Here is a 25,719-nt window from a genome sequence, read left to right as displayed (position 1 = left end):
TATCCATAGGTCCCTATTAACCCACCATTTATGAAAAGTGTGTCCTTATGGCATATGCTGGGCCACTAGGTGTTGCCATACATTTTTTTTTTCTGCTATAGAAGAAAACCAAATTTGATATGGTTTACTGTATAGAGGGCCACTCAAATCCCGCATCCTAGATATCACTGAATGAAATGTTCCAGTTGTAAATCTTTATTCATTATTACATAGGGGAATGTGTTGAGAACAATAAAAATGATCAATGTGAGTCAAAATTAATATCACATGGAGGTCTGGATTTGGAATGATGCTCAAACTCAAATTGGAAAATCAAATTACAGGCTGATCCAACATTGTTGGAAATGCCTAAACACAAGGAAATGATGCTCAGTATTGTGTGTGGCCTCAACGTGCCTGTATGACCTCCCTACAAAGGCTGGGCATCATCCTGATGAGGTGGTCGATGTTTTCCTGAAGGATCTCCTCCCAGACCTGGAATACAGCATCTGTCAACTCCTGGACAGTCTGTGGTGCTATGGAATGAGACATGATGTCCCAGATGTGCTTGATTGGATTCAGGTGTGGGGAATGGGCAGGCCAGTCCTTAGCATCAATGCCTTCATCATGTAAGAACTGCTGACACACTACAGCCACATGAGGCCTAGCATTGTCATGCATCAGAAGGAACCCAGGGTCCACTGCACCTGCATATTGTCTCACAATGGGTCTGAGGATCTCATCCTGGTACCTCTGTCTAGCACATGGAGGGCTGTGCGACCTGCCAAAGAAATGCCTCCCCACTCTTAAAAAAAGAATTTAAAAAAAAGTTAAATTTGACTTAATTTCGTACAAAACCCTCAAAATGGGCTGTACAAAATTATTAGCACCTTTCCAAAATCATGGGTAAACCACTTTGTTTCAATCATGTGATGCTCGTTCAAAGTCACCTATGGCAAGTAACAGGTGTGGGCAATATGAAAATCACACCTGAAGCCAGATAGGAAGGGGAGAAGTTGACTTAAAGTGAACCTGTCACCAGTTTTGGCTGATATAAGATACTGCAATCACTTTTCAGGATTGATATACAGCTTTTTACAATGCTGTATATCTGCCCCCGACCCGACCTCTAAGAGAAGAAAAATAACTTTTACTATACTCACCTGCGGTGCGGTACGGTCCGATGGGTGTCACTGGTCTTGGTCCGGTGCCTCCCATCTTATTACGATCCCCGTCCTCCTGCTTGCTTCATGTGGATGACGCGTCCCTTCGTCATCCACACAGCCTCCTCGGCACAGCGCTCTCCTGTGCAGGTGTATTTCTCTGATCTGTTGAGGGCAGAGCAAAGTACTGCAGTGCGCTTGTGGCAAGGCTCTCTGACCTTTCCTGACACCTGCGCACTGCAGTACTTTGCTCTGCTCTCAACAGGGCAGATAAATACACCTGCAGGAGCGCGATGCCAAGGAGGCGCATCATCCACATAAAGCAAGCAGGAGGGCGGCATTGCAAGAAGAAAGGAGGCGACAAACCAAGACCAGTGATGCCCATCGGACCGGACCGCCCCGCAGGTGAGTACAATAAAAGTTATATTTCTTCTCTTTCAGGTCGGGTTGGGGGCAGATATACAGCATTATAGAACGCTATATATCAGCCCTGAAAGGTGATGGCCGTAGCTCATATCAGCCAAACCTGGTGACAGGTTCCCTTTAATTTTTGCATGGGTGTCTGTGGGCCACCCATCGTTGTATTTCATTCCCTACATGCATGTTGGGGACTTCCAGATATCGTGATAAATTATAATTATTAGAAAGCTTGTGATGGAGCACTCAAGAGTAAATATAACTTTAATACTGGCATAGTAAGGTAGTTTATATGTAAAACAAGATTTCAGAAATATTGAGTTCACCTGGTGATATTTTTCTAAATAAATCTGTTTTGTATCAGCTTATCTTTATCCATATTGAAATGTTTTTTTTTCTATGTTACCACTGGACTTTTTTTTTTTGCTTACAAAAAAACCCTTAAAAATTGCCAAATTATGTAAGTGATCACATCCCAGGCTTTCCTTCTAGCAGACCCTAATCGAATTGATGTGATCTTAGGTTGGAGAGCCGAGACGAGGGCTCAATACATGCTTACTTCATTATGTTGCTGGGTTCTTGTGGCCTGGACCGTATATCATCCAATCAGATGAAATCCCAGAGGGATTTGATCGTAAATGTCAGAGGTATCTGGGCTCTTTGCAGTTATTATATTTTTTGTCATGTCAGGATTATGAGCTGAGAATATAAATTTGAAAGTTTTGACAGGTCTTCTTCATCTGTTGTTGTGATGTGTTGTAGCTGATGCTTTTTATGTTCGGAGATAAGGTTTTCATATATTTCAGATAAATATTTTTTTGCCATTCTGTTTTGCTGCAGTTTCTTGCCGCAGTGGTAAGGTCCGTTCACATCACTTTGGTGCTTCAAACTTTTTCTTAAGTTTAGTGATTTCCCACCTAAGGTTTATTCCTAAAATGGAACAGATTTTTACTTTTATTTTTTTAGTAAATTGAAGTTTGAAATACTGCTGGAATCAAACTTGAAAATGCACAACAGATCGATCATGTGTCAATATGGAATTTTAGACCAAGACAACAATCCCAGGGATAATAATCTTTATTTATATAACGCCAACATATTCCGCAGCGCTTTACAGTTTAACAGTTTCAAACACAACAGTCATAAGTAACAATGTTAACAATACAATAATGCAATATAAGGCTACTTTCACACTTGCGTCGGTACGGGCCCGTCGCAATGCGTCGGGCCTACGTACCGACGGAACCTGTGAAATTTCTGCAAGACGTGGGCAGCGGATGCAGTTTTATATCCCCATTCTGCAGTCCGGGGAGGAGGGTGTGGAGTTTCGGCCATGCATGCGCGGAGGAAAATGGCAGACACGACGCACAAAAAAAGTTACATGGAACTTTTTTTGTGCCGACGGTCTGCCAACACACGACGCATCCGTCGCACGACAGATGCGACGTGTGGCAATCCGTCGCAATGCGTCGCTAATGCAAGTGTATGGAGAAAAAACGCATCCTGCGGGCAACTTTGCAGGATGCGTTTTTTCTCCAAAACGACACATTGCGACGGACGTTACCCGACACTAGTGTGAAAGTAGCCTAAGAGGACCCTGCTCGTGAGAGCTTACAATCTACAATGAGGTGGGGAGATACAAAGTACAGGTGTGTATTTACAATGATGTATTTACAATGATGGTCCAGCCATCTTCAGGGAGTGGGGGATAGGTGGAGATAGTGAATGGGCTACACACGCACACTTAACACATAAAATGACTTTGATTAGGGAACGTGATAGGCCGCTCTGAACAAATGTGTTTTGAGCGAGCGCCTAAAACTGTGCAAGTTGTGGTTGGTGCTAATTTCTTGGGGTAGAGCATTCCAGAGGATTGGCGCAGCACGGGAAAAGTCTTTGAGTCGGGAGTGGGAGGTACGGATTAGTGCAGAGGTTAGTCGAAAGTCGTTTGCAGAACGCAGCAGTCGGTTAGGCCGATAGACTGAAATGAGGGAGGAGATGTAAGGGGGTGCCGCACTGTGCAGAGGTTTGTGGGTGAGAACAAGTACTTTCAATTGTATCCTGTAATGAATGGGCAGCCAGTGTAACGACTGGCGAAGAGCGGACACGTTCGAGTAACGATTAGCCAGATGGACGACCCTAGCTGCTGCATTAAGGATAGACTGGAGAGGGGAAAGTCGAGTGAGGGGGAGGCCAATTAATAGGGTGTTACATTAGTCCAGGCGGGAGTGGATCAGGGCTACAGTGAGGGTTTTTGTTGTTTCCATGGTGAGAAAAGGGCGGATTCTAGAGATGTTCTTTAGGTGTAAGCGGCACGAGCGGGCAAGAGATTGTATATGGGAAGTGAAGGAGAGATCGGAGTCAAACATAACACCCAGACAGCGAGCCTGCTGCCGGGGTGTTATTATGGGGCCAGCCACGGAGAGGGAAATGTCAGATTTAGGGAGGTTAGTAGATGGTGGGAGCAGAAGAAGTTCAGTTTTGGAGAGGTTGAGTTTCAGATAGAGAGCGGACATGATGTCGGAGACTGCGGACAGACAGTCAGTGGCGTTCTGTAGTACAGCGGGGGTAAGGTCATGGGCTGACGTGTATAGTTGTGTGTCATCACCATAAAGATGGTACTGAAAGCCAAATCTGCTGATTGTCTGTCCAATTGGGGCTGTGTAGAGGGAGAAGAGAAGTGGGCCAAGGACTGAGCCCTGAGGTACCCCGACAGTGAGAGGAAGAGGAGATGAAATGGAACCAGTGATCAGCTGATCACTCATAGATCTTACTTCTGGATCTACTGGAGATCTGTTATTTCAATCATTGTCCATGTGAGGCTTTATTCATATTTTGCAGCAAAAAAGTCTCATTTGGCCGTTTTTTACCTCAAATGCTGGAAAAAAAAGCACACTAGTTTCGCAGCGTGTGAATGCAGCTTAATAAATACACTGTCACAAATTTTTATTTTTTGTTCCTGGGTCCAAAGTGTGTTTTCCTAACCCATTATGCCTAAAACAAATAGAAAATAGTTGTTGTTCCACAAAAACTTTGCTTCTGTGATCAGGACAATGAAAACTACTCAGTATTGAATACGAATGGAGAATTTTCCCGGAAACAGACAAATTTCAAAATTTCATTGTCCTGATCACAGAAGCAAAGTTTTTGTGGAACAACAACTATTTTCTATTTGTTTTAGGCATCGCTGGTTAGGAAAACACACTTTGGACCCAGGAACAAAAAATAAATAAAAATTTGTTATAGTGTACTTTCCTTTTTTTTACATATGCAAAATTTTCTTGGCCTGTGGTCATTAAATCAAAGTTTGTGCTGAATGAAGTTGTTTTTCCATAGTCTTTAAACATAAGCAGTTGAAAAATTACACCTGGAAGCCAGGAACAAAAATTGTGCTACCTAGCGTTATCAGCTCATGGTCAAAAAAGTTGATTGACGGGCCAGTGCAAAATGCATGTGGTCGAACAATTGGTCATACGTTCCTCATGCAGATGGCATATTGCTAGAAGCACATCTGCTGTTTATGCCGGGAGGCGAGCTGCTGACAGTATTGTTTTTTACACCCTCAATAAGGATATGATTAGCTGATGAACCAGCAATTTAAAAAATCATCAGCGGATAAAAGGCCAGTGATCAGGAACAAGCATTTTTACGAGACCTTGTTCAGCCGATTGACCCTTGTAAAACAGCTTTAAAAAAATTGTCCAGGCTTGAGGCTGAATTCTGCAGACTTGCGAATCCTCACAGCACAAACACGGCACGCTGTCTGGATTCTCTTGACGCATGACCACAAGCATGTGATTTGCATACATGCAGTCACGTGCCAACTAGACGTGTGCGGTGTCGCTCAATGCAAGTGAATTGAGCATGGCTAGACATGTCTACTTAGAATATTGCCGGAAGTATGCAAATCGTATGACCGTATGATTTATTTTTTTTTTTCCCCCCTTCCCTTGCGGTTATCCTTGTTGCAACCCTTATTTTTTTTTTTTCACCCCCCTCCTCACCCGTTACTTATTTTTCACTGACCTTCACTGAACTTTTTTTATCTATTGATCCTTAGCAATGGATCTGTTAAAAACGGATGAAACTTGGCTGGAACACTGACGCACCAAATGTTTTTTTTTTATTCCCTTTTATACGAATCCCTTCAATGGCAGAGCCTGATCCGCTCAAGGTCACGAATCTGTGAGTTTACCGGATCTGTGAATACATCCATTCTACTCTATGCGTCCGTGTGCTGTCTAATGTAAAAAAACAAATAATTTGGACAGCACTCGAATGTGTCACACAGATTTTTGAGTTGAGCCAAAGCCCTAGGTGTTTTTATTGGACGTCTTCTGCTCAAAACAGCAGTTCTGATTATGGCGTGATTATATGAGAAGTCCTGTAAAAAAAAAAAAAAAAATCGCACAAAGATAAATCACCATTTTTTTTTTTTGCAGGTATCTTATTTACTGTTTGCTTCCATCCCATAAAAATGCGAATGCTGTCAATGGTTTCCGTAAACTTTGAAAATGAGAGTAACTGTGCGCCGATCTCAGAATTGACCTGCTCGCTCCTCATTTCTCTCGAATAATCCCCAGTAATCTATATTTCTCTGCAGCAATAAATTTGCTGTATATTCAAGCTGCCAGGATCGGTTTTCCTGACACGCCGTAGACAGCTCCTTGTAGAATAGGCCATTTCTCCAATTAAACCGAGAAAACCTCAAAACCGCAGACAGAAAAGCACAAAGCAATCTGATAAAAGAACCCGCCGCTTCCTTTCCAGAGCGGTCTGTATGAATGGCAAGTTTGTTGTGCGTGTTATTGATTACCCGTGATTATCTCAGGTGACATCCTCAGAAAACTGTATTATCTGTCTGTGGGGGACGTCTAACTTCATAAACATGTAGTAAATAGGAGTGCAGACATAGATATCGCTGATCTGTAACGCCTGGATCATTCCTGGCCATAGGCTCATGTGACTAGTAGTGGAGTAGCCACATGATTTAGCATAATTTTCATTACCGTTATGATGTATCATATTATGAAATTTATTTTGCATGTAATACATGTAATACATGATCAGACATTAGCTGCATGATTTCCGCCATGTATGTTTGACTCTAAGGTGCTGCAGCGCTTCAGAGAATAACATTAGACCTGATTCATCAAGACCGGCGTTGATCACGGTGGTCTTGATGAGGAGGCGGGATGGAGTGCGAGGCGCCTGATTCATTAATAGACCTCTTAATGAACTAGTGGTGGGAGAGCTAGGGTGGTAGAGCATCCCTGCAGCCGGTGTGTATGCCAAGAAACCAGGAAACAATATGGGTTCATGCTGTTTACTCTTATTCTCTACGCGTTTCGAAGTTGGACCAACTTCTTCCTCAGGAGAACACCATTTGTAGTGGGGAGGAATTAAGCAAATTGGTCTGGGAATGCATTCGTGGTGTTGTCAATGCACTACCACACTCATTTGCATCTGGCTACAAAGTCACATAAATAATAATAAAACGAGCAAAAAAAAATATTATAAGAAAAAGCAAAAAAGTCAGCTCCCCCATCCAAGTATCCAGGACTCAGAGCACGGAAACTGCAGTGCAGGAGGACATGCAATCAATCCAATAGGTAATCCAGCTCAGGCAGTCTTTTAAAATGTAAAAGTTTTTTTTTTTTTTTTTTATTAGAAAAAAAATCTTTAAAATAAGTAATCCATTCAGCATAGAAGTCACAAGCCCCCAATGTGGGAAGAGGTCTATGGGCAGACGCATTTCAAACCTAACTGTTCTTAATCCTTGCACGCAGGGTTAGGTTCGAAATGCGTCTGCCCATAGAACTCTTCCCACATTGGGGGCTTGTGACTTCTATGCTGAATGGATTACTTATTTTAAAGATTTTTTTGAAAGTTTATTTTTAACAGACTGCCTGAGCTGGATTACCTATAGAAGCAAAAAAAAAAAAAAAAAATGGTTCTAATGGTGCAGCAGATATGAAGTTGTGGCCCCATGAACAAATGCAAAAATTGTGACATTTTCAAAATAGGGGAAGGGGAAAACCTAATACTAAGGCTAGGGTCACATTGCGTTTATGGCTGAGCGATAACGGACAGTGTTGCACGGGGAAATTAACGCCGTGCAACGCGTCCGTTGGCGCTCCCATTGCCCGCAATGTTAAAGCGCATTGCTAGCGCGTGTCATTTTCGGCACGCGCTAGCGACGTGCCGGTCTTCTGTAGCGCGCCTCGGACGCTGCTTGCAGCGTCCGTGGCGCGCCCGAGGTACGTTCCCCGCTCTCACAGATCGGGGATCTGCGCTAGCGGGGACGTTTAACGCGACCCCGAAAAAGACATTGCGTTAGCGCAATCCGCTAGCGCTTAGCGCTAAACGGATTGCCCTAACGCAATGTGACCCTAGCCTTAGTGATGAGCGAGCATGCTCTGATTTTGTGTTATCCAAGTATCTCGGGCGTGCCCAAGTAATATGTTAGAGCCCCTGTGGCTGCACGATTGGCGGCTGTTAGACAGCTGCAACACTTGCAGGGATTGCCTAACAAACAGCCAATCCACGCATGTAATCCGAAGCAGAAGAGAAAAGAGGCAGCACTCACCGATCTTCCGAGACAGGTAAATTTATTAGGCTGGGGTCACACATGCGTGTTTTACGTACGTAAGAGCGCAAAAACTACGTACGTAAAACTCGCATTACATACGGCACAATGCTTCTCAATGGGGCTGCTCCTATTAGCCGTATATTACGGTTCAGTATTATACGGCTTTCTACGGCCGTACAAAATCGCAGCATGCTGCGTTTGTCAGCGTATTGCGCAAATAATACGCCAATGAAAGTCTATGGGGGCGAGAAAAATACGGATTCCACACGGACCAGCAGTGTGACTTGCGAGAAATACGCAGCGCTGTTAGTGAAAAGTCGGTAATTCAATTGCCGGCTTTTCATTTCTCCTGCACAAACCCGACAGGATATGAGACATGGTTTACATACAGTAAACCATCTCATATCCCCTTTTTTTTTGCATATTCCACACTACTAATGTTAGTAGTGTGTATGTGCAAAATTTCAGCGCTGTAGCTGCTGAAATAAAGGGTTAAATGGCGGAAAAAATTGGCGTGGGCTCCCGCGCAATTTTCTCCGCCAGAGCGGTAAAGCCAGTGACTGAGGGCAGATATTAATAGCCAGGAGAGGGTCCATGGTTATTGGCCCCCCCGTGGCTAAAAACATCTGCCCCCAGCCACCCCAGAAAAGGCACATCTGGAAGATGCGCCTATTCTGGCACTTGGCCACTCTCTTCCCACTCCCTGTAGCGGTGGGATATGGGGTAATGAAGGGTTAATGCCACCTTGCTATTGGAAGGTGACATTAAGCCAGATTAATGATGGAGAGGCGTCAATTATGACACCTATCCATTATTAATCCAATTGTAGGAAAGGGTTAAAAAACACACACACACATGATTGAAAAGTATTTTAATGAAATAAACACACAGGTTGTTGTAATAATTTATTGTTCTCTCAAATCCATTTGCAGTCCCTCGCTTGGCAACATAATAAACGCACAAGATACATACCTTCTGATGTACTGTCAGGTCCAACGATGTAATCCATCTGAAGGGGTTAACTAATATTACAGGCAGGAGCCCTGCTATAATGCAGCTGTGCTCCGTGCCTGTAATCCCCGGCGAATGAATGAAATGTAGGTCATTGACCTACATTTCCTTCATTCGCGGTGATGCGCCCCCTGGTGGATGTCCTCATATGACCTGGAGCGTGGGAAAAAGTTCCCAGGCTGCAGTTCATGAGAACATCCACCAGAGGGCGCCTCACCGCGAATGAATGAAATGTAGGTCAATGACCTACATTTCATTCATTCGCCGGGGATTACAGGCACGGAGCACAGCTGCATTTAGCAGGGCTCCTGCCTGTAATATTAGTTAACCCCTTCAGATGGATTACATCGTTGGACCTGACAGTACATCAGAAGGTATGTATCTTGTGCGTTTATTATGTTGCCAAGCGAGGGACTGCAAATGGATTTGAGAGAACAATAAATTATTACAACAACCGCTGTGTTTATTTCATTAAAATACTTTTCAATCATGTGTGTGTGTTTTTTAACCCTTTCCTACAATTGGATTAATAATGGATAGGTGTCATAATTGACGCCTCTCCATTATTAATCTGGCTTAATGTCACCTTACAATAGCAAGGTGGCATTAACCCTTCATTACCCCATATCCCACCGCTACAGGGAGTGGGAAGAGAGTGGCCAAGTGCCAGAATTGGCGCATCTTCCAGATGTGCCTTTTCTGGGGTGGCTGGGGGCAGATGTTTGTAGCCAGGGGGGGCAATAACCATGGACCCTCTCTAGGCTATTAATATCTGCCCTCAGTCACTGGCTTTACCGCTCTGGCGGAGAAAATTGCGCGGGAGCCCACGCCAATTTTTTCCGCCATTTAACCCTTTATTTTAGCAGCTACAGCGCAGAAATTTTGCACATACACACTACTAACATTAGTAGTGTGGAATATGCAAAAAAAATGGGGATATGAGATGGTTTACTGTATGTAAACCATGTCTCATATCCTGTCGGGTTTGTGCAGGAGAAATGAAAAGCCGGCAATTGAATTACCGGCTGTTCACAGATATCGCGCTGATTGAAATCTAAATACAGAATATATATATATGTGTCACAATGACATATATATATATATATATATATATATATATATATATATATATATATATATATATATATACATATATATATGTTTTCCCGAACATTTGAGCACATAAATCCATTAGATGTCGGTTTTGCAAGCCTGCGCGAAAATCTCGCAGTACGGATGCCATACGGATTACATACGGAGGATGCCATGCGCAAAATACGCTGACACACCCTGACTACGGATCACTATTTTGGGAACATTTCTCCGTATTACGGCCGTAGTACGGACGTATAATACGTGGCGTATTGTCTTACGCCATGTGTGACCCCAGCCTTACTCACAATAAAATCTTCACGGCCGGGGGTGCTGAAATTCTGAGTGCGGCAAGTCTGACCTGTCAGGCTTGCCGCACTCAGAATTTCAGCACCCCCACCCGTGAAGATTTTATTGTGAGTAATAAATTTACCTGTCTCGGAAGATCGGTGAGTGCTGCCTCTTTTCTCTTCTGCTTCGGATTATTCCATTTGTTTATTCGGCTACAGCACCCGCAATCTAAAGACTAGACCTCCACTGCAGGTGAGCAGTGTCAGCTAATTTATAGAGGCGTTGGTGCGGTCTAAAATGTTTTTGTTTCACTTCAATCCACGCATGTGTTGCGGCAGTTAGGCAGCTGTGAATCATGCAGCCTCGGAGACTCGAACATATTACCAGAGCATGCCGAGGATGCTTGGATAACACTATATCTGAGCACGCTCGCTCATCACTACTAATCATGATAAATATGTGTACATGGAGCCTGTGGAGCAGCACACTATGTACAGCGGAGCGATGGGCTTGGCTAGGAGCGCTCCTTTGTTCTCTATGGGAGATCCGCTGCCTGACTCCTTTTATCTACCAAAGAATAAAAGAATTGGGGGTTAAAAGTCCAACGTGCTGGATCCTTCTCTACTCCAACATCACCTGTCTCTGGAGAGTTCGGAAACGAATATACGAATAAACCTTGGAATACATTTTTTATTTTTCCGCATTGTTACTATATAAATAAAAGTAATTTGGCCGGGGATGTGAGTACGCACTGCATATAAGGCCGGGGTCACACTGGCGACTAAAACGGATGAGTGCAGTGCGATAAAAAATTCGCATTGCACTCGGACAAATGTTACACTATGGGGCAGCTCCCAGCAGCCGAGCTTTTGTCGGCCATTTTCCTCGGTGCAAGACAATCGCAGCATGCTGCGATTGTCACGGACACACGGCCGACTCTCGGCTCACCCGCACCCATATAAGCCAATGGGTGCAAGTGAGACAACGTACATCACTCAGATATCATCCGAGTGATGTGCGTTAAAGGCGGACCCCGGCAATGGAGAAATTAGTTTCTCCTTCTCCTCCGCAGCTGTGCTCCGATCCGCTCTCTGTGAGAGGCTCGGGGCACAGACGCATGACACTCGGCTCCTGCTGACAGCAGAGCAGGAGCCGAGTGTCATTAGCATATCGCATCTGATGCTATATGCTAGTGTGACCCTGGCCTAATACTGTGGCTGTGAGTCATTATGGCGGTTTGCTCTCTTTGAGCGGCTTTAGTATTCATGCCTTATTCTTTATAAGTTTCACGCCCTTTTTATGTTGTCTTTCTTTAATTTTATTTTTTCCTATGCAATTTTTGCCTATTTAAATGTTTTATGTGACTTTGATTTACAAGATGACATTAGGTTATTGCCCATCTGGGCGGTGCTGCTTGATATGTTCGTTGCTTCTTTGTGGCAGCAGAAACGTGAAATATGTTTTCTGGATAGCAGTGTTATTTGCCGTATTGAATCCTGTGGTGTGCGATGGATATGGTGAAGGTGTATATGTCCTTGGTGGAGCTGCCGTAACCTTACACATTCCTTATGTGAATTCTCTGCGTGTGATCGAGGAGCCGGCAGAAAGTGTCGCTTAGTACTGATCATTCATAGTGCCTATTTTTTTTCTCTTACTGCCCTTGCCACAGAGAATTAAGTACAAAAGCATAAATTCAGCCTCCATGTGGGAGATGCATTTGACCCCGTAATGCTTTCCTTAGTCCTAATAAGCTTCTGTGCTCCTGTGCGCTATTACCTATCCATTTTTTCTGGGACACCGTGTATTTCATTCTCGCTGATGACAGTTCGATTCTTGCAGAAGTAATAATCTCTCCTAGACCCTCTATCTTATCCTTTGCCTACAGAGCCAATATCTGTCAACCTGAAAAATGAATTATTGCCTAAATATTAGCCTGCTGTTTACAGTTACTGTGCGCAACCGGTGCACACGTGACAACGCGATGGCATCCTACTTTTGGGTCAGTTTTTTTTCTAGCATTGTTATGTTTTCTTATTTATTATTATTATTATTATTATTATTAATAATCCTGTGTTTTACAATGCGGAATGTGTGAAGGATGAAAGGTAAATTTTGTTAAGTTTCCTTCTCTTTTCAAGATTTAGAAAATTATATATTTAATATGATGAAACTTGAAAAAAATTAAAGATGTAATTTTGCTGTAGAAAATAGAAGGTCCCCAATTTTTTATGCCGGTTGTGATATGGAGACAGGATGGAGGCCCGCGCTTCTTAATGAATTAGGTGAAGGGCAAAGTGGTGTGTGCTTCCTTGGGCACCTTGCCACAAATCTTAATCCAGTCAGTGATTGACATAGGATTTGTGGCATGAGGAACGCCGCTGCTCGCCATGAATTTGATGATTGGGAGTCGCCACGACCCCATCCTACCCCAGCGCCGCCAGCTTTGTAAAAGCTGGGTGAAAATGACCTGAAAATACCATAAGACTCAACATTTGTGCGCTGCCTCATATTGTGCAAAAAGCTTTCAATGCTTTTTACTTTTAAAAGTTTTGATGAATCGAGGATAAGGATTTTGCCATATTTTGGTCTAATAGTAATAATCTTTATATAGCGCCAACATATTCCACAGCGCTTTACAATTCATCAGTTCATATACAACAGTCTTATGTAACAAAGTTAAAGATACAATAATTAAAGAGATAATAATGACGACCCCACTCGTAAGAGCTTACAATCTACAATGAGGTGGGGATGACACAAAGTACAGGGGCTTATTTACACTGATGGTTCAGCCTACTGAACCGCCGCACAACCAGCTCTACCCGCTCCTAATGTATCCTCACCCATCCCCTGCAGACTGTGAGCCCTCGCGGGCAGGGTCCTCCCTCCTTATGTACCTGTGTGCCTTGTTTTTGCCATGTTTAGTTGTATTTGTCTATATTTGCCCCCTTTTCACATGTAAAGCGCCATGGAATAAATGGCGCTATAAAAATGTACAATTAATAATAATAATAATAATAATAATAATAGGGGATAGATAAATGCTGGCTTAGGTAGTCATCAGCCAATATTTGTGGTGCTTTTGGGTGTGGTGGAGTTTGATGAAGAATTATGTTCAGAGAAATAGTGAATGGGCTATATATAAAAAATGACTTTGATTAGGGAACGTGATAGGCCGGCTGCCCTACATAGATGTGTTTTTAGTGAATGCCTAAAACTGTGTAAGTTGAGTTTAGCCCTGATTTCTTGGTAGAGAATTCAAAAGAATAAGTGCAGCTCTGGAGAAGTCTTGGAGCTGGGAATGGGAGTGTCAAATTAGTGTGGATGTTAATCGAAAGTCGCTTGCGGTGCATAACAATCTGGTAAGCTGATGAGGGAGGAGATGTAAGGGTGCCGCACTGTGGATGTGGGTGAGAACAAGCAGTTTAAGTTGGATCCTACAATGTATGGGCAGCCAATGCAATGACTGACACAGAGCAGAAGCGTCCAAGTACCGATTAGCCAGATAGATGACTGATTAGCCTGTGCAATAATGATAATATGACTTTTTAATAGTTATAAGTTGTTTAGTGGATTTGTCACAGTTTTTCCTAAATACTAATTTAAACTGCATTAATCACAGTGTTTATGTTGATTTCTCAGATTGAATTCTTAAAAATTATTTCCAACACTGGTGTTTTGGAAACTGAGAATGCTAAGTAGTAATTCTGAAAAGGTGTTGTGTTTTTTTGTTCCTAGTCTTTCTGTACGTGACTGTTCGGTTTTATGTTCGAACAGAAAGCATTCGCTTTATTCCATAACCATCACATCAGATGTCTTCACTAGAAGCCGTTGATGTCCATATGGAAACAGATTGTTCACGCTTTCACTTGACATTTTGGTTTTTGAGCACAATGAAAAATATTGGCCCAACGACTGCATGTTTCTGGAGGACGTTGGTCATTATTTGTCCTTTGAGGGGAAAAAAAAATGTGACACTCGTGACATTTTGTAGCTGTGACCTTGAGATTTTATTGAACTGTATTAGTTTTGCTCCCATGGGCTTTTTCCACAATATTTTGTGTAGAGCACATTAGGCACTTTATTTTTGTAGTTACTGGAAAGCTCGTGAAACGAGAGGACATTGTTTCTGTTCAGCCCATTGCCGTGCCAGATCTGCAGAATTTCCATGGCCAGTTTTCCTGCTTGTCTGTCATACAATATATCTTGGTAAATGTGTGCTAAGCAACTGGCTGCAAAAATAATTTTTTATAGAATTTTCGAAGAAGCTGAAGAATATACTTTTGCTTTTTAGATAATTAAATTGAGATGAAGCTGATTTGTTATGCTGTCATTAAAGTTTGTGACTGGCTTGAGTGCCAAGAGCATGAGCATCTCTAAAGAAATCTCCAAACTATTAACTGAGATATGACTGGCAAGAAAAATAGTAACTCCTATGATAAGGCCAGGTTCCCCTTTAGATTCTTTCACATTTTGGGGCTCTGTCTGAACCCACTGAAAAAATGGACTTTGGACTTTTCCCCTCCTAAGCAGTCTTAAGTTATGAAAAAAGTTCAAAACATCCAAGTTTGGTCTCTGTTGAGATCTTTTTTCATTCGTATTTATGTTAGATGTTAGAAACAATAGTTTTCCAGAGTTGGGGAAAGAAAACTACGGTAGCTTAAATTGAGTGCCAAGTTGTGAGTTTTGGTGATGTGAATAAAGGGTAATGTTCTTCCTTGTGGAGAGTGACATGCCAAGGTAAGGAGACTTATAGGCCATGCAATGCTCAAAGTCCTCTTCCTCGCTGAAGAGGCAATTTGCATATTTAATTTCCCACAGGAACATTGCATAGCTTATAAGCCTCCTTACCCTGGCATGTCATGTTAAACCCCAGTCAGTGGCCTCTGATGCCGCCAAATCAGGTCTCATGCTTTGCACTGACTAAACAGAAAAGAGAAAAGCTGTCAGACCGCTTTGATGGTAGGTTATCTCCCTTGAGAACAAAAGTATTGGACATCTTGAAATCCAACAAGCTTTTACTCTTCTTTCCCTCTGACATCTGTCAAGGGAGAGTTGGAACATCGCCATAAACATTAGATGGTTGTAAGGTCCAATCAAAATCATAGAATTTGGCCAAGTCTAATTTGTAGTTTATGGAACAAATGCCCACCAGCAACTTTACCAATTTTTTTATTCTGTCCTTTTATATGCAATGATATTTCTTAACCCTTTATGGTATTCAGGTTTTTACCATTTCCTTCTGACGTATTGACATCTTTATTTTTCATTTATTTATTTTTTCCTCTTTTCAGATATGCCACTGCATGTGCGACGTAGTAGCGACCCAGCTCTCGTTGGGCTAACCACTTCTGTTAGTGAAACCAACTTCTCTTCCGAAGAGCCGTCCCGAAGAAATCCAAGTAGATGGTCCACAACTGCAGGGTTCACAAAGAAGAACCCTCCCGCCGGCCACAACTCCAGCGACAGAAAGGTATGGATTTGCATGTATTTTCTGTTGCTCTTTGAACATGCTCCTTCTACCATCTCGTTGTAATTGTTTCTTCATGTCGATGGTGTTATACGGCCTACTCCGCTGGGCTTCAGCCCTCCAGCAACGATACTCTCTATGAAAAGTACAACTGTTATGTCTGGTGCGCTCACGTCCCCGCCGAGAGGGTCAGAGACGCATGAACATGTTTTGAAACAATTAGCTCGCTCCAAGTTCACCTTCTCCCATCTGTAATCCCATATGCTGCAGGGATACTTTGGATTTAGAACTTTTTCTTTGATCAGCTTATAAATTGTATCTTATAATTAAAGCCTTATAATTAGAGCCTTTTACAGTGTAAAAATGACAGAGGATCAGCCTTTGAGAAGTGATTTGGCAATGGCAATTTTATGTTTTAATTTTCATTCATTCTTCTACTATCTGGGTTCCATTAAGGATATATTGTGAGTTTGGTGTTTTTTTTTTCTTTGCTTTTAGTATTGGGAGATTTTGGCTTTAAACAAAATGTGGCACTTTCAGCGAGGATTTATAGAAGTGTTTGCCGATAGTGGAGCTTTTACGAAAAGCTTTTCCAGCCAGTACTACTTTGTGCAATCGTTTTATTAATATTAGTGACAAGATGTAAATAAAATATCAATCAATAAATGTTGTTAGTATGTTTTGTAATATTTTTTATAAACGGTTGGTACTTTTGCTTTAGTATTAATTGCATAATTATCTTTGCCAATGAAAGGAAAATTCACCCGTGTTGGGCACAATGACATTAATGCCTTTTTTTTTTTTACTCTTATTTTAATTACATTTTTTGGTTCATGTTGATCTCTACTAACAACGTTGTTTTTTTGTGTGTGGAGAGAAAAGGTTAGATAGAAACTGTGTCTTGTTTTTTCTTTTTGAGTCCCATTGACTTGAATGGGCGATTTTTATTCGCAACTCGAATCAAATTCTTTTTTCATATTTTGTATGTGAAAAACATGGATAGAACAGATATTTGAAATAAGACCGTCTGTGGTGTTAATGACCTGGGATTTACCATCGTTCCTCTAGGAGAAGAACCTTTAGGGCCCGTGCACACGCTGCGGAATCTGCTGCGTTTTTTTCCGCTGCGGAATTGGAAAAAAGATTTTCCTGCGGTTTCTTCTGCGCATTCCTCTGCGGGTTTTCAACAGCACTTTCCTATTGGTGCATGTTAAAAACCGCTGCGGAATCCGCAGAAAAAAGTGACATGCTCCTTTTTTTCCGCAGCAATTCCGCGCGTTTTTTTCCGGTATTTTCCGCAATGTGGGCACAGCGGTTTTTGTTTTCCATTGGGTAACATTGTACTGTACTGTACCCTGCATGGAAAACTGCTGCGGATCCGCAGCGTCAAATCCGCTGCGGATCCGCAGCAAAAACCGCAAAGTGTGAACATAGCCTTATTGGTGCTAATGAAAAATTTCCATTAAAGATACACTCATGTTGGCACGACTATTAAAATTAGTATACCCTTTCTAGCTGCTGAATTCTCCCAGCAGATCCTGAAGACATTATATATACACAAATGCAATGACTAGTACATAAAAAAAAAACCTTTTCCCACACTTGAATCTTTTCTATCCATTTTTTGTTGTCCATTGACAGTGTTTTCTATTCATTTTATTAAAAAAAAAAACAACACAAAAACATAAACCTTACCGGCCAATTCAACAGTCTTTGCTAAAAATAAAATCCAGAGCCATATCGCCTGTGGGAACAAAGGCCACGATTGTTCAAAGTAATTTCTGCACAATTCTGGAGTAAATCGCTTTGAAAAGTCGCCACATTTTTGCACAACTCAGAGTTGTGGCAAAAATTGTGTGGCTTTTGGCTTTTTTACGCCAGTTTCTCCCAGCTCCGCCTAAATGGATGGAGTTGGGGTATGAGATCACACCATAGCTTATCTAATTCATGACGACTTGTGGTGTTTCTTACCCCATAAATCTTACTTTAGTCGTTGACTGAAGTACAATTTTCTGTCTAGGCGAATGGCACTCCTACTCACCTCCTTCATCAAGACTGGTGAGAAAATCGCCAGTCTTGATAAATCGGGGCCCAAAGCCTGTATTGGGTATTTTACAAGCTAACTGGGTCTCCCCACAAATACCAATGTTAGTTCGCTGTAGCCCCCCATAATCACTAGTATTGGGTGTCCTCATTCCCTGTCATTTTGGAGCTGAGCACTCATGCTTGACCATTCTCTCCATGTAAGCACTTCGACACTACCGAGGTGTTTACTCAGGACCTCTTTTCTGGTGACTGTAGGAGTCCCAACAATGGGGACCACCCAGTGGTTTAATAGTTGCCTCATTGTGTTATTTAATGACGTAACGCAACAACGTTTGTTTTGGATATTGCCGTCTAAGATTGTATTCACACTCGGCATATTTGTTGCAACAATGTCCCCATCTGTCATATTCATCTGCTCCACGTGCTTGCCACCGAAACAATCCCTTTTGAGATCAACGGAGCTGAATTTCAGGTAAATGTATTTGTATTGTATGTTTTCAGAGTTATTAAAAATATTCCAAACTGTGTTCTCCTGGTCAATAGGTTAAATAATTATAGTGTATGTTCTTTTCATATTAGATTTGCCGTATTCTAGGTAGAAAATATCCACTTCACACCGATTCCATACGTGTTTTTAGAACCATCCAGTAGTCTAGTTCCTTGTGGATTCTTACGAGATTTTTAGACTTGCCGATGTCTCAGACCAAATTAATAGAGACATCAATTCCGAGCCGACGTGTTAAATCTCCCGCTTGTACTCCCGTCCCACCTAAGTGGCAACGCTGCTCCCAGATCACACAGACCTTCAGCGAGCATTGTAGGGAATAGAGATATGTGACAGTCTGTAAATTCAGACAATAAGATGGAAACCAGTGAACGCTCACAGCAAGTAATACATACGCTACCTTCATATAAATGACTTCACCCCTGGATCCTATTGTGAAGTCCTCTAGTAGCACTTCCAACCATTGTGTTTCACCCATCATTCACTCTGTCCGCAAATTAAATTAGAAGTAGTTATGGAGACCGATACAAGAAGCAGATATAATTGTGTAATAGATATTATATGCAAAAATAAATGGCAGTGTCTATTGGAGTATTAAAAGGGTTTTAAACTGTTTAGTATAATGTAAAAACAAAAAAAGCAAACAAAATAAATAGCACTCGCCCCTGCTGATTTTTATACTTCCTGCTTGATTTAGATAGTCAAGTAACTGTAGAGTTCGGCGGGGCACCTGGGAAGTGTTAGAGCAAGATTAAGTTGATGGTTTGAGGTGGTTTTTTTTTACCACTTTTTTTTTTTAAAGAAGCGCTCTTCCCATCCAAATTGTAATCCTCTTAATATATTGCTGTCATCATACTATATGGCAGTGTGTACTTACAATTGCTCTTTTTGCTTTTCTACCCAGCTAATTCTTCTCTTTTCCATTAGGTCTATGACGTGATTAACAACTGACTAGCTGATCTTTCTAAGCTCTATGTAGAAACTGGAGGTCAATTTTGTCCTGTATGAGTCATAAGTCACTGCAGAAGTCCCTAGCAGGAGGGATCAGCTGGGTAAGGCTACTTTCACACATCAGTTTTTTGCCTTCAGGCATAATCCGTCTATTTTTTTAAAAAAAAAAACAGATCCGGTGCAAATTGTAAAAAACTGATGACCCGATCCCGTTTTTTTTTTTTTTTTTTTTGCGGGATCTGTTTTGGTTTATCGGGCATAAAATTTTGAGACGGAGAGAGAGAGATATTGAAAATGCAGGAACGGGGCATGCTCAGTGCAAAAAAAAAACGGAATTGGTAGCCGGATCCAGTCAATACACCACACGTTTCATCCGTTTATCGCTGGAACCGACGCTGGGCGTGTTTTTGCCGGACAGAAATAAACGTTCATATGGACATTTTCTCCCTACGCTGGAAAAGACATTTTTTGACGGATCCGGCAAAAAACTGATGAAATGTGTGGCCATCAGGCACAATCCGACGATAATACAACTCTGAGAAAAAAAACGGATCCGGCGGAGAAAAAAAAACGGATCCGTTTTTTTCAAAACTTGTCGGATTGTGTCTGATGACAAAAAGCTGATGTGTGAAAGTAGCCTTAGGAGTTGAAGAACAGAGTGATAAATGCAGGGACAATAGACGTCCTGTTTCTACTTAATTCTTCTCTTTTCGATGCTCTATCGGGGTAGAAAGGCAAAATGAGCAATTGTAAGAACACAGTCCTATATAATATGATAATTGCAATATAGTAAGAGGATAAAAGCTTTGATAGGAGACCTTATTTAAGTTATGTAGCAGGACAACTTACAGTATGTTCCAAATTATTAAGCAAGTTACATTTTTATTGGATTTTCCTAAATGGTTGGTGCAAATGACAGTCTAATAAAAGTCATCACCCGTTAGATTATACACCGAATTTTATTGAAGAAACCTCCCAATGATAACAGTATAATCTCCAAAATGAATAAAAACTCAAAATGCGCTGTTCCAAATTATTAGGCACTGTAGAATTTCTAAACATTTGATATGTTTTAAAGAACTGAAAATGCTCATTTGTGGAATTTGCAGCATTAGGAGGTCACATTCACTGAACAAAAAAGCTATTTAACTCCAAAACATCCCAACAGGCCAAGTTACATGATAACATAGGACCCTTCTTTGTTATCACCTTCACAATTCTTGCATCCATTGAACTTGTGAGTTTTTGGAGAGTTTCTGCTTGTATTTTTTGCATGAAGTCAGAATAGCCTCCCAGAGCTGCAGTTTTGATGTGAACTGCCTCCCACCCTCATAGATCTTTTGCTTGATGATACTCCAAAGGTTCTCTACAGGGTTGAGGTCAGGGGAAGATGGTGGCCACACCATGAGTTTATCTCCTTTTATGCCCATATCAGCCAATGACTCGGAGGTATTATTTGCAGCATGCATTGTCATGCATGAAAATGATTTTGCTCCTGAAGGCACATTTCTGCTTTTTATACCATGGAGGAAAGTTGTCAGTCAGAAACTCTATATACTTTGCAGAGGTCATATTCACACCTTCAGGAACCTTAAAGGGCCCCACCAGCTGTTTCTCCATGATTCCGGCCCAAAACATGACTCCTCCACCTCCTTGCTGACATTGCAGCCTTGTTGGGACATGGTGGCCATCCACCAACCATCCACTACTCCATCCATCTGGACCATCCAGGGTTGCTCAACACTTATCAGTAAACAAGACTGTTTGGAAATTAGTCTTCATGTATGTGTGGGCCCAATGCAACCATTTCTGCTTGTGAACACTGTTTAAGGGAGGCCGAATAGTAGGTTTATGCACCACAGCAAGCCATTGAAGGAGCCTACACCTTGAGGTTCGAGGGACTCCAGAGGCACCAGCAGCTTCAAATATCTGTTTGCTGCTTTGTAATGGCTTTTTAGCAGCTGATCTCTTAATCCGATGAACTTGCCTGGCAGAAATCTTCCTCATTATGCCTTTATCAGCACAAACACATTTGTGCTCAGATACAGCCACAAATCTCTTAACAGTACGATGATCACGCTTAAGTTTTCGGGAAATTTCTAATGTTTTCATCCCTTCACCAAGGCATTGCACTATTTGATGCTTTTCAGCAGCAGAGAAATCCTTTTTCTTTCCCATGCTACTTGAAAACTGTGACCTGCTTAATAATGTGGAATATCATTTTTAAGTAGTTTTCCTTTAATTAGAATCACCTGGAAAACCAATTATCACATGTGTTTTAAGGTACCGTCACATTAAGCGACGCTGCAGCGATATCGACAACAATGCCGATCGCTGCAGCGTCGCTGTGTGGTCGCTGGAGAGCTGTCACACAGACAGCTCTCCAGCGACCAACGATGCCGAAGTCCCCGGGTAACCAGGGTAAACATTGGGTTACTAAGCGCAGGGCCGCGCTTAGTAACCCGATGTTTACCCTGGTTACCATTGTAAATGTAAAAAAAAAACAGTACATACTCACCTTCTGATGTCCGTCAGGTCCCTGGCCGTCTGCTTCCCGCACTGACTGTGAGTGCCGGCCGTAAAGTAAAAGCAGAGCACAGCGGTGACGTCACCGCTGTGCTGTGCTTTACGGCTGGCCGGAGCTCACAGACGGACATCAGAAGGTGAGTATGTACTGTTTTTTTTTTTTACATTTACAATGGTAACCAAGGTAAACATCGGGTTACTAAGCGCGGCCCTGCGCTTAGTAACCCGATATTTACCCTGGTTACCGTTGTAAAACATCGCTGGCATCGTTGTTTTTGCTGTCAAACACGACGATACACGCCAATCTGACGACCAAATAAAGTTCTGGACTTTCAGCAACGACCAGCGATATCACAGCAGGATCCAGATCGCTGCTGCCTGTCAAACACAACGATATCGCTATCCAGGATGCTGCAATGTCACGGATCGCTATCGTTATCGTTGCAAAGTCGTTTAGTGTGAAGGTACCTTAAGCTTGATTTCAGTGATCCATTGAGCCCTGAGACACAATACTATCCACGAGTTTATTTGAAAAACAAAACAATTAAATCTTTGACACTTAAAGCCAATTTGCATAATAATTAGGAACAGTGTATTTTTTGTATGCCTAATGACTCACATACAGTTGTGTGAAAGTGTGTTTGCCCCCTTCCTGAATTCCTATTCTTTTGCATATTTGTCACACTTAAGTGTTTCAGATCACCAAGCAAATTTAAATATTAGACAAAGATCACACAAGTAACCACAAAATGCAGTTTTTAAATGAAGGTCTTTATTATTAAGGGAAAAATAAATCCAAACTTAAAGGGCCCTGTCTGAAAATGTGATTGCCCCCCCACCTTAAAACATACATTAACTTTGGTTTATTTCATCTTTGGGAAGCGTAGTTAAAATTCCCTAGCCATACACAGGCCTGATAGCTGCCACACATGTTCTCAATCAAGAAATCACTTAAAGAGAACCTACCTCACACAGTGAAGTAGACCAAAAGAGCCTCAAAAACTAGGCATCTTGCTGCAATCCAAAGAAATTCTGGAACAAATGAGAGACAAAAATAATTGATATCTATAAGTCTGGAAAAGGATATAAAGCAATTTCTCAAGCTTTGGGACTCTAACGAACCACAGTGAGAGCCATTATCCACTAATGGTGAAAACCTGGAATAGTGGTGAACTTTCCCAGGAGTGGCTGGCCGACCAAAAGTACACCAAGAGCACAGCTACAACTCAGCCAAGAGGTCACAAAAGGCCCACAACAATATCAAAAGAACTGCAGGCAGCCCTTGCCTCAGTTAAGGTCTGTATTCATGACTTCACCATAAGAAAGATACTGAGCAAAATGACTTGCATGGCAGAGTTCCAAGACACAAACCACTGCTGTGCAAGAAGAACTGAATGCTCGTCTGTTGTGCCAGAAAACATCTTGGTGTTACCCAAGACTTTTGGGATAATACTCTGTGGACTGACAAGACAAAAGTTGAACTTTTTTGAAGCAAAGACATACAGATAGGGAATTTACATTGTGAGCCCCATCGGGGACAGCGATGATAATGTGTGCAAACTGTAAAGCACCACGGAATATGTTAGCACTATATAAAAATAACGATTATTATTATTATTAGAAGGTGTATATCCCTTTACATGTGGCATAGAAGTAACACAGGATTTCAGAAAAGGAATATCATACCAACAGTAAAATATGGTGGTGGTAGTGTGATAGTCTGGGGCTGTTTTGCTGCTTCAGGACCTGGAAGGCTTGCTGTGTTAAATGGAAACAAGAATTCTGCTGTCTACCAAAAAATCCTTAAAGGGAATCTGTCACCTCAAATTGGCGGGCTACGTAAATGCACTTTGTCTGGTCCGATGGGCGGTGTTTCCTCTTTTTGGCCCACCCCATCCTTCCCCGCTGTCCGCAATATTTTTGGGAATTTGAGTAGGTGTCCTCCGTAGTTCGCGAGTGCACAATTAAATCTTGCCTCGCGCACACTCAGTATGCTTTGCCCAACTGCGGGCAAAGCCGAAAAGCATTACTGCGCATGTGCTGGCGTACTATGTCCTGAAGCAAAGCAAAATACTTCAGGGACACAGTGCGCCGGCATGCTTTTTGGCTTTGCCCGCAGTTGGGCAAAGCACACTGCGCATGCGCGAGGCGAGATTGCATTGCGCACGCGCGAACTGCGGAGGACACCTACTCAAATTCCAGAAAATATTGCGGACAGCGATGAAAGATGGGGTGGGCTAAGAGGAAACACCGCCCATCGAACCGGAGAAAGGGCATTTACATAGCCCGCCAATTTTAGGTGACAGATTCCCTTTAAGGAGAAAGTCCGTCCATCTGTTTGTGACTTCAAGCTAACGCGCACCTGGGTTATGCAGCAGGACAATGATCCAAAACACACCAGCAAGTCCACCTGTAGCTTAAGAACGTGGAGTGGCCTAGTCATAGTCCTTACCTTAATCAGATTGAAATGCTGTTGCCTGACCTTAAAAAAGCGGTTCATGCTATGAAACCCTCCAATGTGGCTGAAATACAAGAATTCTGCAAAGATGAGTGGGCCAAAATTCCTCCAGAGCATTGTAAAACACTCATTGCCAGTTATCGCAAATGCTCGATTGCAGTTGTTGCTTTGTGTTTACTTGTGTTATCTTTGTCTAATATTTGCATTTGTTTGGTGATCTGAAACATTTAAGTGGGAAAAATATGCAAAAGAATAGGAAATCAAAAAGGTGGCAAACACTTCTTCACGCAACTATATGTTGTGGTGATGTTGTATTTACATGTAAGGCCACAAGTTATTTGCACAATGCATCCTTTAAAATACATAGCTAGTCGACTGCAGTTTTGATCCAGGAGTGGACGAGAGCAAAATCCCTTTCGGCCCCTCCAGTCCATCTGCCGGGCCCCTCCAGTCCGGCTGCCGGGCCCCTCCAGTGTTACCTCCTGATCTTTATATCGGACTTGAAGTGATGCTTCTGTGTAAGCTGAGCATTCGGGTTGACAAGACAACAATTTAGTGCTCAGTCCTATAAATAAGAACATTTAATATGAACATTAATATGGTCCTATTAATAAGAACATTAAAATCCCACCTCCATCCTTCCCGGGAATCAGTAGGGGGTCCAAAGGATAGGTAATCAGTGTTAGGCCATGTGCACACGTTCAGGATTTTTAGCGTTTTTTTCGCGTTTTTTCGCTATAAAAACGTGATAAAAACGCGAAAAAAACGCTAACATATGCCTCCTATTATTTACAAGGTATTCCGCATTTTTTGTGCAAATGTTGCGATTTTTTCCGCGAAAAAATCGCATAGCGGAAAAAAAAGCAACATGTTCATTAAAAATGCGGAATTGCGGGGATTCCGCACACCTAGGGGTCCATTGATCTGCTTACTTCCCGCACGGGGCTGTGCACACCATGCGGGAAGTAAGCAGATTATGTGCGGTTGGTACCCAGGGTGGAGGAGAGGAAACTCTCCTCCACGCACTGGGCACCATATAAGTGGTCAAAAAATAAGAAATAAAATAAAAAACAGTCCTATACTCACCCTCGATGTCCAGCGCAGTGTTCCCGCCTCTGTGCTGCACGCTGGCTGGTTCCTGTAGCTGGTGTGCGGAGAAGGACCTTGCCGAATGACGTCACTGTCCTGTGATTGGTCGAGACCGCTCACGTGACCGTG

At 42.3% G+C, this 25,719-nt stretch overlaps 1 protein-coding gene across 25 annotated transcripts in view; it reads left to right on the top strand.

Moving 5' to 3' along the window:
* The window catches only part of PARD3 (par-3 family cell polarity regulator), a 637,712-nt gene that overhangs the window by 211,533 nt on the left and 400,460 nt on the right, over positions 1–25,719 (top strand). For all 25 annotated transcript variants that reach the window (XM_077268525.1, XM_077268526.1, XM_077268518.1 and 22 more), the window contains exon 4: positions 15,840–16,018. In XM_077268525.1, coding sequence (XP_077124640.1) covers positions 15,840–16,018 — 179 coding nt within the window. The remainder of the gene's footprint in view (positions 1–15,839; positions 16,019–25,719) is intronic.

This window comes from Ranitomeya variabilis, chromosome 6 (genome assembly GCF_051348905.1).
Source record: "Ranitomeya variabilis isolate aRanVar5 chromosome 6, aRanVar5.hap1, whole genome shotgun sequence".
Classification (NCBI taxonomy): domain Eukaryota; kingdom Metazoa; phylum Chordata; class Amphibia; order Anura; family Dendrobatidae; genus Ranitomeya; species Ranitomeya variabilis.
Note: the sequence above shows the minus strand (reverse complement) of the source record. Positions and strands in the feature narration are given on the sequence as shown.